General features: G+C 58.7%; 1 protein-coding gene across 2 annotated transcripts in view; it reads left to right on the forward strand.

Annotated features, from left to right (window-relative positions):
* Positions 1-10337, forward strand: part of KCNH2 (potassium voltage-gated channel subfamily H member 2) — a 33042-nt gene extending 22705 nt beyond the window's left edge. For both annotated transcript variants that reach the window (XM_055335550.1, XM_055335551.1), the window contains 10 exons: positions 2602-3030; positions 3542-3929; positions 4259-4458; positions 4901-5153; positions 6298-6491; positions 6769-6868; positions 7437-7709; positions 7783-7969; positions 8266-8443; positions 9759-10337. In XM_055335550.1, coding sequence (XP_055191525.1) covers positions 2602-3030; positions 3542-3929; positions 4259-4458; positions 4901-5153; positions 6298-6491; positions 6769-6868; positions 7437-7709; positions 7783-7969; positions 8266-8443; positions 9759-9908 — 2352 coding nt within the window. In that variant the 3' untranslated portion in view covers positions 9909-10337. The remainder of the gene's footprint in view (positions 1-2601; positions 3031-3541; positions 3930-4258; positions 4459-4900; positions 5154-6297; positions 6492-6768; positions 6869-7436; positions 7710-7782; positions 7970-8265; positions 8444-9758) is intronic.
* Positions 10338-14532: the final 4195 nt, after the last annotated feature.

Below are 14532 nucleotides of genomic sequence, written 5' to 3' on the forward strand. Positions count from 1 at the left end.
GACAGTGTTTTTTTCTTGCCAAGGCTTCCCCTCTCCCATGGCTCCCGTGGCCCACAGTCCTGGCTCTAAATACAAAAGGAGGAGGGGGAGAACAGGAATTAAATGGGTGACCAGGCAGGATGACAGTGGGCAAATGGGAGGAGAGAAGCATGGTGGGACAGTGAGAGGGCTGGTCCGCAGGCCCGGGCTGCCAGGAAAGCTCTGGGACTCTGACGCTCCCCACTGTGTGCTGGCATGGATGCTGTGGTGGGGGGAAGGAGGCTTGGGGTACTTCAGGGGTCCGGGTTTGGAGGAGTGTGTGGGGCTAGGGGCCCGGGATGGTGGTGAGGGCGGGCTGAGCCACCTGGATCACCTCTTCCCAAGCAGCCTGACAGGCAGCCTGACATACTGGTGGCTGTGCTGCCTTCCCCTAGGCTTATGATTCCGTAGGCGCCTCCTGGAGTCACCTCTCTGCCCCCAGGGGCTTCTGTTTGCCTGAAGCAGGCTCAGGGCAGTTGCAGGTGGCTTAGGAGTGAGCCTGAGAATTCCACTCCTCTGCCACCTGAACTCTCTGCATTGCCATGATCATGTGCTCCTCTCAGCTAGGATCTGGGATGGGTGGGAAGGATCCCACCCAGAGGTGAGGACCCAGGATTTGGCTTAAGCAAGCGTCAGTATTCTGTGGGACAACGAGTCCAGGAGGGATTACAGACCTGGGCCAAAGCCATATGGTCAGCTGATAGTGGCAGAGCAGAGCTTGGCCCCTGTAAGACGAGGTCTGTGGGTCCAGGGCTTTGTCCCAGAGTATGCACTGGTGCACTGAGGCTGTGCTGGTTTTGCTGGTGCAGACTCAGGTTGGGGCAGGGTCATGCTGTGGCTGTGGTCCAACACAGCCCCCAGGGGGTCTGGCCTTTCAGGCTTGGGGAGGAGACCCCGCCAGGGGCAGTTACCTTCTGCTCCCTTGTCTGTGGGGGCCCTGGCCGGTTCTTTTTCAGTTGTTCTTTGACCTACGAAAGGCTACTGGCTCATGCTCTCTGCCTTAAGGAGCAAGGAGCCTGAGGTGAAGGCAGGGCAGAAAGCCGGGCCCCCAGGCCCCAGCTGTTCCCCCACTCATGAGATAGCTCTCGAGCTACCATGTCTCCCTTAGGGTGGCCAAATCCCTAACTAAGAGGCTTCTTTTTAACTTCCAGTTACTTCCTCTAAGGAGATGGTCTCCAAACAGTCCATCTGGAGCTGGTGGGTCCAGGGGATCCCTGGCTTGAGTATGAATGGGAATCTTTGGGGGTTCCACCCACCCCGACTCTCTCCCAGTCCAGAGGCCTGAAGTGGGGCCCTGGCACTCAGTACTTCTTGGAGTGGGGCCAGCAACCTTGGTTCTTAAGGGTGTGTATGAGAGATCCCTGGGTGGCGCAGCAGTTTGGCGCCTGCCTTTGGCGATCCTGGAGACCCGGGATCGAATCCCACGTCGGGCTCCCGGTGCATGGAGCCTGCTTCTCCCTCTGCCTATGTCTCTGCCTCTCTCTCTCTCTCTGTGACTATCATAAATTAAAAAAAAAAAAAAAAAAAAAAAAGGGTGTGTATGAGGTCTTGGGTTTGGCTGCCTGGGAATGGCAGCGCCAGGCCTGGAGGGCCTAGGGATGGAGTGTGGGGTTGAGTCACATGTCTGTGAGAGAGAATTCTAGGGGGCAAGGGGAGGCAACAGGGGACAGACGGGCTCCTGGCCCAGTATAGGAAAGCTGGGCTGTTCTTCCTACTTTGGCTTGGGAAGAGAATGGCATGGCTGCTGCTATTTGGTGTGGATGACAGGCCTGCCTCTGCCCGACTGTTGAGCCTGGGCAGGCTTCTGAACATTCACCCATGTTCACCTCTGTCTGTATACATGTGGGTACGTCTGTGGCTGGGTTAGGTCTTCTGTGGGCTTTTATAGGTGTGTGGGAAGGTGAAGCCTGGGGGCTCTCTTGGGTATGGGGACAGGGAGCTGGGTAGTGGCAGGGGTGTCTTGATCTCTCCCCCAGGGAGACCAAGGGGCCTGAGTTTGGGTGGCAGGTACTCTGGGGCCAGTGGCAAAGGGACCCTTAGGCCCTCAGTACCCAGGCTGCTAGTAGTGGCACCTCTGTGGGAACTGCAGTGACCACCAGCACTTTATGTGTGGAAGCATGCTCCTGAGGCCCTCACCCAGGCTAGGAGTGTTAGCCCTTAGAGCATTTTCTATAACTGGGATCACGGTGTGTGTGTGTGTGTGTGTGTGTGTGTGTGGTGTTCGGGGGTGTAGTGGAGTTATAACCAGAGGTATGGGTGTACATTGCTGGTGGGGAGCCGTACATCTGGATACTACTGCCCGGTGCCCTGAGTTCAGGTAGCCAGACAGCAGGTCCATGTGCTGCATGGGCAAGTGTGGTGCCTGAGTGACAAGGCGGTCAGCAGCTCTGGTCACTTGGCTGAGGGGGGAGCATTGTGACCGACACTTACTGGCGTCTTCCTTATTCTGCTCAGCCTCTTCTCTGGAGGCTCCAGCAGAAATGTCATCTGCTCCTACCCTGGAGATCCCATGGGCCTGTCCTCCCCTGCCCCAGCCCCCAGCGGGACATCATTCCATCACCCTCACCTTCCCTGCCTGTCCAGGTCCTGTCCCTGGGAGCTGATGTGCTGCCAGAGTATAAGCTGCAGGCACCACGCATCCACCGCTGGACCATCCTCCACTACAGCCCCTTCAAGGCAGTGTGGGACTGGCTCATCCTGCTGCTGGTCATCTACACAGCTGTCTTCACACCCTACTCGGCCGCCTTCCTGCTGAAGGAGACAGAGGAGGGCCCCCCGGCCCCCGACTGTGGCTATGCCTGCCAGCCCCTGGCTGTGGTGGACTTCATCGTGGACATCATGTTCATTGTGGACATCCTCATCAACTTCCGCACCACCTATGTCAATGCCAACGAGGAGGTGGTCAGCCATCCTGGCCGCATTGCTGTCCACTACTTCAAGGGCTGGTTCCTCATTGATATGGTGGCTGCCATCCCCTTCGACTTGCTCATCTTTGGCTCTGGCTCTGAGGAGGCAAGTTGGCAGGGAGGCAGAGGCTAGAAAAGGAGAGAAGGCGGTGAGGCACAGGGGCTAGTGAGAGGAAGGGGGCATGGTAGGTGCCTCAGGTAACTCATGGCTACCACCCCTCTCCACGGGAGCCACTTGCCAGCTTGAGGTCCAGAGGGGCCACCTTTTTCTATTTGTCTATCCAAAGAGGCCACCATATTCTAATCACCCAGAAGTGGCCTGGGAACTTGTGGGGATCCTGGCCAGGCACCTTAGGGTGGACGTTTTACCTTTCAGAGCCCCATTCTCAGCAGGGGGACCACAAGCCATCTGTCACAAAGAGGAGCCCTTTGTCACAGAGCTAGCATGCAGATTAATGAGACTGTGCTGGGCTTAGGGGAATGGGAGGTGCTTGAGTCATTAGAAGGTTCTGGGAGGAAGTCTTTGGGGGATTTTACTTCCAGTGACCCCAAGTGCTGCAGTGCCCCCCGCCCCACTCCTCACTTGGCTCCCACACTAAACATCTCTCCCCCAACAGCTGATCGGGCTGCTGAAGACAGCGCGGCTGCTGCGGCTGGTACGCGTGGCAAGGAAGCTGGACCGCTACTCAGAGTATGGGGCGGCTGTGCTCTTCCTGCTCATGTGCACCTTCGCGCTCATCGCACACTGGCTGGCCTGCATCTGGTACGCCATCGGCAACATGGAGCAGCCGCACATGGACTCCCGCATCGGTTGGCTGCACAACCTGGGGGATCAGATCGGCAAGCCCTACAACAGTAGTGGCCTGGGTGGCCCCTCCATCAAGGACAAGTATGTCACGGCCCTCTACTTCACCTTCAGCAGCCTCACCAGTGTGGGCTTCGGCAATGTCTCCCCCAACACCAACTCGGAGAAGATCTTCTCCATCTGTGTCATGCTCATCGGCTGTGAGTGTAACCCTGAGGGTGGGCAGGGGGGAGAGGGGGCGTGGCCCAGAATCTGGGAGGAGCCTGTGATGGAGGAGAGGGAGGAGGCCAGATGGGCCACAGTGGGGCCCTGGGACTTAGAGGCTCCAGGGACTACCGTCGGGGCATATTTGGGGACTGGGACACCAGGCAGAGGCGCAAGTCAGAGCCCCAGGGCACAGGTACCCGGGCATCTCTGTGCATCTCTTGTGTGTGGTTACGCTGAGATGTGACTGCGTGTGTCATTGACCCGGTGCAGGGGCGGGCAGGGTCCCTCGGATGCTGATGGTCCCACTCACCCCCGCCCCCAGCCCTCATGTACGCCAGCATCTTCGGCAACGTGTCAGCCATCATCCAGAGGCTGTACTCGGGCACTGCCCGCTACCACACGCAGATGCTTCGGGTGCGGGAGTTCATCCGCTTCCACCAAATCCCCAACCCCTTGCGCCAGCGCCTGGAGGAGTATTTCCAGCACGCCTGGTCCTACACCAATGGCATCGATATGAACGCGGTGAGGCCACTGGACTCCCACTGGACTTCGAGAAGGGCTGGTGGTGGGCTGGATGGGGCAGGGTCACAGTGAGACTTCTCTTGGTGCAGTGAGCACCCCTGACAGCATCACACACGATGGTTCAGGTGGTCACAGTTAGTGCTTAGAAGGCCCCCAAGAGAGATATTCTCCTTTTGCTAATGGAGTTCATTTTCTGGGAGAACTCTCACCATGGGGCAGGCCGAACCAGGCTCTTACATGTAGGCGGAGCATTTGAATCTTACAACAACCCCAGGCAGGAACTGGTCTCTGCACTTTACACAAGAAAATGGAGACAGAGAGCAGCAAGGCCTCATCATCCCGAGGGCGCAGGGCTAGAAGGGGTGGACTCTCTGATGCTCCTCCCAGGGTCTCAGGGCCGGGTGCTTGAAGACAGGGTGCTGAGCCAGCCCACCGCCCCCAGGTGCTGAAAGGCTTCCCCGAGTGCCTACAGGCGGACATCTGTCTGCACCTGAACCGCTCGCTGCTACAGCACTGCAAGCCTTTCCGAGGGGCCACCAAGGGGTGCCTGAGGGCCCTGGCCATGAAGTTCAAGACAACACATGCACCGCCAGGGGACACGCTGGTGCATGCTGGGGACCTGCTCACCGCCCTCTACTTCATCTCCCGGGGCTCCATCGAGATCCTGCGGGGGGACGTCGTCGTGGCCATCCTGGGTATGGGGCTAGGTGGCAGCGGGTTAGAGGGGGGACCAGGTGCTGGGCAGGAAGTGCCTGCTGAGGCCTGGAGAGAGGTCTGAGCTCTCTGAGGACACAGTTGTTGGGGCTGTAGACGCAGGACTGCCTGCAGGGATCTTCAGGTCCTTTAATTCACTTAAGCCAGGCCCTCCAAGAGGGGCATGGGTGGGGCTGCTGAACTCTGGGGGTCCTTGCATTCTGCTCTCCCTCAGGCTCTCCCCACAGGCAGTGACATTCTTGCTTCCTTAAAGCAGGACCAAACTGGATACTCCAGGATGGGCCGTGGAGGGAGGTTATGCATCTGATTTCCCTGCAGCCTCAGTGACACAGCCCAGTCCAGCCCTCACCCTCTCCAAAGCAAAAGGAATCTTGCCCCTCTTCCCCTCCCATCCTTTCTGTCCTACCTGTACCTGGGCAGGTGTGCCTGGCAGGGGACTTCCTGCCCTCCGCCTGTCCCTCCCTTGGCCCCCTACAGATGCTCCTTAGTGCAGATGTATCACAGTGGGCCATTTTAGATTTTTACTTCTCAGTTCAGCACAAACACCTGTACTCACTCCACAAACATCCCAAACACAACTAAAACCAAAGTTTCACCATATAACACTTAACTTTACTATGTGTGATACATTCTGGGGTTATCCGTTCTGTGCTGTGATCAGCTATGCTATCCCGTTTTCTTTTGGTAAACAAAATGCTGGGCTTGTTTCACTCCTGTGTTATGATCTCAGCTTGAACCCTGAGGGCACAGTGATTGGCCAGGAGGGGTTTGGGGCTTGGGGTTTGGAGGGGAGTAAATGTGGGCTTAGAACCCAAGGAAGTCAGGGCCATGGGCAGAGAGGAATATTCAGGCCAGTCCTGCTGGCTGCTTCCAATTGTTGGGAGGCAGGGAAGGCCAAGCCCTCTCTCCCATCTCCCCCACCACACTGATGGCCATGAGCACAAGTCCTGCCTTTGGAGGGACTGGGGATAGTGGATGCTTCCCTGGCTCTGGGGGCTGGGGCTGGTGGGTGGGTGATCAGACTGTCGGGAGGCCCCCAGCCCAGTGTGAGAATGCCCAGAAGACAGGTGCCTGTGGCCTGCGCTGTGGCCCAGGGGCTGAACCCCCACTCTTGGTGGCCTCCAGGGAAGAATGACATCTTTGGAGAGCCTTTGAACCTGTATGCTCGGCCTGGCAAGTCCAACGGGGACGTGCGGGCCCTCACCTACTGTGACCTACACAAGATCCACCGGGACGACCTGCTGGAGGTGCTGGACATGTACCCTGAGTTCTCTGACCACTTCTGGTCCAGCCTGGAGATCACCTTCAACCTTCGGGATGTGAGTGGGCTCCCCTGCCCAGGCTGCGCGCGGGTGGCTGCCCCCAACTGTGTCATCTCTCAGGGCCCATTTCCCTGCCTGTCAAACGGTACTGCAGTTGGATGAGGTGAAAGTCCCAGCCTCAGCTCCGGTCCTAGGGCAGAGGGGACATTTGTGCGCCAGCGCTTCCTCGCAGCGGGTGCTCTGGGCCCCACTTTCTACGTTAACGAGGGGGACTGGGCTGACCTGGGCCGGGCAGGTGGCCGCTGAAGGGCCCTGACACCGCTTTTGGTTCCAGACCAACATGATCCCCGGATCTCCTGGCAGCGCGGAGCTGGAGGGTGGCTTCAACAGACAGCGCAAGCGCAAGCTGTCCTTCCGCCGGCGCACCGACAAGGGTGAGGGGGGCGGGGCCCGAAGCGGGGGGCGGGGTCAGCTCCTCCTGCGCTCTGCAGACTGCTGCGCCCCTACCTTCAGTGTCCCCCGCGCTCTCACCCCACCGGCCCAAACGCTCTCCCTTCCCTAACGCCCACTTGAACTGGCACCTCCTCCAGGAAGCCCTCTTCCATCCTCCTGCGCCGGTTGGTGGCCTCGGCTCCTTTGGGCCTCAAGTGGCTGGCGTCTTGGGCGTTGCCTTGAACTGATGTGGGGCTAAGGGGCAGGATGAGGGAGGGCGGGCGAGGGGGCCAGTGACGGGGGTCCGGGAGAGCCCCGGCCAGCAGTGCCACTGCCTGTGCTTGGGCTGTCAGTGGCAGTCGGAGCGATCTGGTCCCGCTCCGGGAGCTCTCTGTCCCCTTGAGCGCGGAGGAGGTGGGGTGGGGGTGGGGTGGGGTAGAGGAAGAGCAGAAGAAACACCCGGGGACAAACCAGGGTGCTGTGGCCAGCCCTCCCCCCCCAACCCCCATCCACGCGCCCCACCCGCCGTGCCTCCTTCCTTCTCTGAGGCCCATTCTCTGTCTCCCACAGACCCGGAACAGCCAGGGGAGGTGTCGGCCTTGGGGCCAGGCCGGGCGGGGGCAGGGCCGAGTGGCCGAGGCCGGCCAGGGGGGCCGTGGGGGGAGAGCCCATCCAGTGGCCCCTCCAGCCCGGAGAGCAGTGAGGATGAGGGCCCAGGCCGCAGCTCCAGCCCCCTCCGCCTGGTGCCCTTCTCCAGCCCCAGGCCCCCCGGAGAGCCACCGGGTGGGGAGCCCCTGACGGAGGATGGTGAGAAGAGCAGTGACACCTGTAACCCGCTGTCAGGTAGGGTAAGGGCCACCCTGGATGGGTGGGGTGTGGCATCTGACCTGACCTCAACCCAGATCTCTGGTTCCAGGCGCCTTCTCTGGAGTGTCCAACATCTTCAGCTTCTGGGGGGACAGTCGGGGCCACCAGTACCAGGAGCTGCCTCGCTGCCCTGCCCCCACCCCTAGCCTCCTGAACATCCCCCTCTCCAGCCCATGCCGGCGGCCCCGGGGCGACGTGGAGGGCAGGCTGGATGCTCTCCAGAGGCAACTCAACAGGTGAGGACGGCTCCTGGGCGAAGCTGTGGGTGTCCAGGGGATGGGTATAGCGGGTTGTGTGTGATCTGTGGGTTTCCGGCAGTGTTCTGGAGCGAAGGGAGGATTACTGCTCCGTGTAGGCCTTATTGTGCACGTTGCACCTTTACCACCTCCTTCCAGTCAGTGCTGAGACCAGGGCTGCATACCTAGTACGAGGAGGGAACCAGCCAGCTGGTCCATAGGGTGGTCCCCAAGTCACAGTTCCTGGTGTCTCTGCATCCCCGAGAGCCAGAGCATCCTCCTCCTTCTTGCCCCAGGCTGGAGACCCGGCTGAGTGCAGACATGGCCACTGTCCTGCAGCTGCTGCAGAGGCAGATGACGCTGATCCCACCTGCCTACAGTGCTGTGACCACCCCGGGGCCTGGGCCCACCTCCACCTCCTCTCTGCTGCCTGTCAGCCCCATCCCCACCCTCACCCTGGACTCACTTTCTCAGGTAAGTTCCAAAGCCCTCTCCCTGCCCAAGGCACCCCAGCCCTGCCTTTTCTGCCCCAGTTCCACCCCAAGCCTGCTGTGCTGTGCTTTTGCTTGGCACTGGACCTCAGCGTTCCCCCCAACCCCATTTCTGCCCTTGTCCCAGACTATACTCTTGGAGGAAGGCTTCCTTGGGAGTGTAGGCACAGGGCCAAGTGGGAGAGCCCCCAAACCAAAGCCCCCCAAAAGCTGGGCAAAGGAAGCCAATAGGCTGAGAGATGTCACCTACATGACCAGATCTACTCAAGGTATCTGGGTCATGGCCATGAGTGGTCTCTTGAAGAGGGGCCTGGTAGAGCTTGAGACTTGGGAGTGGGTGCAGCTTGCCAGGGCACCCTTGGGATGGGGTCCCAGCTCCCTGCTGTGCCTGACACTGCTCAGCTGTGGCTCTACTGCCAACCAACGGCTCTCACACTAGCCACTTTGCAGGGTTGTCTGGAGGGCTTTGGCTAAGCCCCAGGGTAGTGCCTCTCTCTTCTGCTGGAGTGGGCCTCTGTCACCCTTTGTCCTCTCCTGAGTGGACATGGCTGTTGCCAGCCTTCTAACAAGACAGCTGTGCCTGGGCCCCAAAAAGGGGGCTCTTCTGGCTCCCAGAGGTGGCCTGGGATCTACTCCCCCCTTCCTCTGGCATCTGCTCCCCCTCCCATCTGCTGCCTGCTCCTGTTTGCAGACACCAGAGCCCACGTCAGCAAATGTGCCAGTCTCCCTTCACGGCCTCCCCCGCAGAGATCTCACAGCACACACTCTGTCAGCATCCACAAACCCCTCCTGCCTGCCCTGGCACTCTCCCTGGCCTTCCAAGGCCTGGCCAGCAGCCTGCCTCTGTTTCTAGGTCCCTGAGTTCTTTCTAGATTGCAAGAGGGAGCCTTGTTTCTCGTTCTGTCCAAACCCAGGGCCTCTTATTCTGGGTTGGGTTTGGATTCATCTGCCCTGTTCCCCAGGGAAGGGAGGGACTATGACCCTGAGTTCTCCCCTGCATCAGGGGCCTGCTTCTGGGGCTCCCAAGGTTGCCACTTCCCTGTCGTGGGTCTTGCATGTGGAGAGTGCATGTCTCTCCTTCCCACCTCAGCACCTCCTTTTGTGCTTCAAGGCTGCTCTGTGTGCCTTGGCCCTTCTCCTCGTCCCCTCTGATGCTTTTCTGTTCTCCCTGTGCCTGGCACCCAGTTTTCCTGACCCTCTCTGTTCTGTGACCCTTCCCTTTATTCACCTGCTGGCCCCCTGCATCCCCTTCCTCCCCTCCCACAGGCACCTCGTCTGCTCACACTATGTTTTTGCAGGTTTCCCAGTTCATGGCGTTCGAGGAGCTCCCCCCGGGGGCCCCAGAGCTCCCCCAAGACGGCCCCCCTCGACGCCTCTCCCTACCGGGCCAGCTGGGGGCCCTCACCTCCCAGCCTCTGCACAGACATGGCTCAGACCCAGGCAGTTAGTGGGGCTGCCTGGTGTGGACACATGGCTCACCCAGGGTTCAGCGCACTGCCTGGGCCCCTCCCCTCAGAGGCCCTGCCCGGGAGGCCCTGGCCGAGACAGGGGAGAGGACCAAGGACCGTGAAGGCACAGCCCCTCCCCCAGCCCTTGGGGACCATCTTCTCCTGCAGTCCCCTGGACCTCCATGGGAGGGGCAGGGGCAGGGGCAGGGACAGGGCCGGGCAGTGGATGGGGGGGTCTGTGGCCCCCCCACTGCCCTGGGGGCATTAGCTGGTCTAACTGCCCGGAGGCACCTGGCCCTGGGCCTTAGGCACCTCCAGGACGTTTCTGCTATTTACTGCTCTTATTGTTAAGGATAATAATTAAGGATCATATGAATAATTAATGAAGATGCTGATGACCATGAATAATAAATAATTATCCTGAGGCAACTCTAGCAGTACTGAGAGGGTGCGGCCATCGGCACCCTGTATCCCATGTTCACACTCACCCCACATGTGTTCACACTCATCCCATGCACACTGGGCTCTGTGGGAATCAGGGTGCGTCTGCGTGCACTGGGCCTGCGGGGGCTGCCCCAATACCTGGGTATGGAGTGTGTGTAGAGGGCTGTTCCTGGGGAGGGGGGTGGACATGGGTCATCTTCAGTGCTTCCTGCTTCTCTAGGGCCCTGCTTCCTTGTGGCCCTGGATTCAGGATAGCAAAGAACCTGCTGGATTGTTTTGAATAGAGGTCGTTCTAATGGGATGTCAGGTCTCAGTCCAGCCCCTCGGGGTCATGTCTTTCTGGGTGGCATATTGGCTGCCAAAGCTGGCCCCACTGACTGATACTGCAGCCATATACTGGTTTGTCACCTTATACCTGTCACCAACCCAGCCCACACTGACCCTAACCTGGGGCTGTGCTGCTCAGTTCTGGTCCATATCCCCCAATCCTCTGACTTGCCCTTATCTTGACCTTGACCCTGACACACGTAGACTGTGTGTAGTTAGGTCCCCACAGCAACCCAGTTCTAGGCACACTGGTTTTCTCAGCCCCGGCCCAGAGTTCCTCGGGTGTCTGGCTGCAGATGGGCCTCGCTTTGTTCACTATGATCTTTTGAGCACCTGTGATCCTTGAGAAGGTGAAAGTTTTTGGGTAGCTCATTGCCATTACTGGGGGAACAGGTCACAGATGTATATTGTGATATATATCCTGAGGCCACGCATGCTGCTGGTCTTGTGAGGACACCCGGCCCCCTGGAGGAGGGGCCAGCAGTGACCATGGCAGGGCACCTGCTGGCCAGCAGGAGGAGCGGATGGGCAGTGGCCACCTCTGCTTGTAGGCAGTAGTGCTGCCAAAGGCCTCCAGTGCTGGTGGGGCAGTTTCCTACTTAATCCCCACAACCCCTGGCCCTTTGAAGTGTTAACTTCGCTTTATAATCAAATGTGGCCCATACCTGGGGTGGGGTTGGTGTTGGGAGCAGAGGCCCCGGTCCCCGAGCAACCTGGAGGGTTCTTGCTGTGCCCAGAGGAGGGAGGAGAGAAGAGAGAGAATCTCCCCCTGTCCAGGGAGGTCTACACCAGGCCCTGGTCCCAGGATCCTCCCAGGGTCTGCTGCCCATGCTCCTTACTCGAGAGTTCGCACCCAGGACTTCCTGGTGGGTTGATGTATGTGATGTGGGGGAAGGAGGTGGTGGGCAGACCCTCTCAGCAGAGGCAGAGACACACAGACAGAGGTGACCGTGAGGCTACTGGTGAGAAGTAATGTACAGACCATTCAGTGCTCCTGGCACACTGGCTCTGTGAGAGCTGGGCCAAGTGCCCGCTCTCTGATGCTGGCTTCTCCTTGTTACCATCTGCCCTTGGCCTTAGAGCATTCTCATCCTGGAACTCAGCTACAGTTCACACCACTCTGCCCAGGTGCAGGAGTGGAGGTGGGAGGATGCTGAGCGAGGGGCCAGGTCCATCCCAGTGAGTCAGGGCTGGCCTTGGTGGGCATCTGGTGGAGAGTCAGCACCATACCAGCCCCCACAGTCAGTCACTGGCCTGGTGTGGACTTTGGTGCTTATCTGTGATGAAAGCACATGGATGTCCCAGCGGCAATGTGCTCAACCTGTACAGGGTGGGGGGCTGCCGGTGTGGCTAGGATGCCCAGGACCAGGTCCCTACCAGGACCTGCTGAGGTTCCAGGGTGGAGGGGGGGACAACACTTACTGGATCATTCTACCTGTCCAGACGCACCTAGGTGCTGGGTATGTGCGTCATTTAACTCTCAGGGGTAGGAGTAATTAGTCCAAGTGGAAGATTCATGCTCAGCATGGTAAGTGACTGGACGGCTGGCACTCACACTGCTGATAGGTGACAGTGCACAGCTTCAGAGTGCATAGCAGGAGTGACAGTAACTTCAGGGCACAGCCCTGGGGCTGACACTTGCTGGCAACAGGGTATGGCCTCAAACCTGGCCGTGTGAGGCCTGAAAGGCAGGCAAGGGTGCTGTGACTGAGTGCAGCCCAGTTCAGGAGTTTAGCATGGAGACCCCTCAACTCTCATTCCTAGCCTGCTCTGGCCCTCCCCTCTCCTGGCCGGGTGACAGCCCCCTCCTCCTGACAGTCCGGGGTCACGTTCTGCCCAGCATGCATGAGTAGTGCTATACCCTGTGGCTCTACCTGCATCCCTGGAGCTCTCTGCTGGGGTGACGAAGATCAAGTTTTTGGGCAGAGTCGGCCATGACCACCTGTAGTGGGGCCCTGGCCCCGGACTGGCTGGACCTTACAGGGTCCTTGTTGCATCCCTGAGACCTGAGAGTTCTCAGATGTGTTAGAGAAGGGTGGGTGGAGCTCGAGCTCCTGCATTCTAGTTGGGAGTACAGCCTAACGTCAGGCTACATCCCTCTGGGGGCCACCCTTGCTCTTTGTGCATTGCTCACTATTTTATTTTATTTTATTTTATTTATTTTATTATTTATTTATTTTATTTTATTTTTTTTAAAAAAGATTTTATTTATTCCTGAGAGACACAGAGAGAGAGAGGCAGAGACACAGGTGGAGGGAGAAGCAGGCTCCATGTGGGGAGCCCGATGTGGGACTCGATCCCAGGACTCCAGGATCACTACCCGAGCCGAAGGCAGATAGATGCTCAATCACTGAGGCACCCAGGTGCCCCTCGCCCACTCTTTTAATGTCTACCTCATCTTATTTGTTTTATTTTATTTCATTTTTGTAAAAGCCATCATTATAAATGCTTTGGAAGGGAGATGAGGGACCATCAGAAGCCAGCAGCCTGGGAGCCTGGTGGAAAGGGTGCCTAAGGGGTACCATTCCTAGGGCCCAGGAAGAGAGAAAAGGAGGCATGGGGACCGCTGTGCAGCCCCCTGCCTGCTAGGCTGATCCTCTCCTAGTCTGAGGCAGTGGCAGCTCCATGGGGGTGGGGCCTGTTCATTCAGTGGGACCTAGAGCAATGGGATGTGCTCAGTGTTTCCTGAATGGATGGATGATGGATGGATGGATGGATGGATTCAAACACTGCCCTCCTCCCTAGGACAGAGACCCTTGGGTTGGAGGTGGGGGCTGGGAGGCCTCACGTGGCTGGCAGAAGCAGAAGGAGGGCATCTTCCTAGGGCTCTGCCTCTCACCTTGTGTCCCCCCTCTCCCGCCCTGTCACCAAGTTTTCCCCTATGTCAGCCAGTCCTCATGTCTGCTCTACACAGCTCTGTGGCAACTGCTCACTGTCCCAGACAAGGACAGGGACTGTTCTGATTCCCAGCACCACCCTCTTGGATGCTGTGTCCCCAGCCTGGCCAAACCTTCAGAGGCAGCTCTGCAGCCCGGCTGATTTTTCTAGAGTCTGTTTGCTACGAGGCCAGGGAAGGATGTCTGATGTCAGGCCCTTTCTGCCAAAGGTGGTGGTAAAGTCCCCTCTTCTCCCGCAGAGCCGGGCCCCCAAGTGTTGAGGATTTGTTGCCCGAAGGTGAGGGTTCTTCCAAACCAGGAGGGCTAGAAGGGTGGAGCGGGGGCTGGAAGAGGCTGAGATGGGCAAGGAAAAAAATCCGGGCAGTTATCAACACCTGGGATGGCAGGTAGTGGATCCTGGCGCTGGAGTATGGTCAGGGATTGGGGATAGGACCCCACAACAGTACGGGCCCAGGCTGCCTCCTCCTATCTCCATCTCTGCACCTGAAGGCCCAGGAGCTGAGTGAGGACCTGATGGTGTGTCCTTGCCTGGGAGCTCAGCCCCTGCTCAAGGTCCAGGTGCAAGCTCACCCCTGCTCTTGTCCTTACCTGGACTCTCGCCCCTGCTCAGCCCAGAGAGCGGCAGCTCTCACATTTCAGGAACAAATAAGAGTAATTGATACTCCTTGAGCACATCCTTTGTGGTGAGCCTTATTCCTGCTGCCTGATACCAAAGCCCAAGAGGCTGAAGTAACTTGCCAGACATCTGCAGCTCCAGAGAGGGGAGCAGAGTGAGAACCCTGGTGGGCCGAGCCTCCACCTACTGGCACACTGCTGCCCTCGCTCTAGGGATGGTGACTGAGAGACCTTTGCAAGGGTCTGGGATTTTGAGAATCTTCTCTCCCCTGCAGACTTTTGTACCTTCTGCTCCTTTGTCTGGTGGGTCCTTTGGTGAATTCCTGCTGGTCCCCAGGTGA

This window comes from Nyctereutes procyonoides, unplaced genomic scaffold (genome assembly GCF_905146905.1).
Source record: "Nyctereutes procyonoides isolate TBG_1078 unplaced genomic scaffold, NYPRO_anot_genome, whole genome shotgun sequence".
NCBI lineage: Eukaryota > Metazoa > Chordata > Mammalia > Carnivora > Canidae > Nyctereutes > Nyctereutes procyonoides.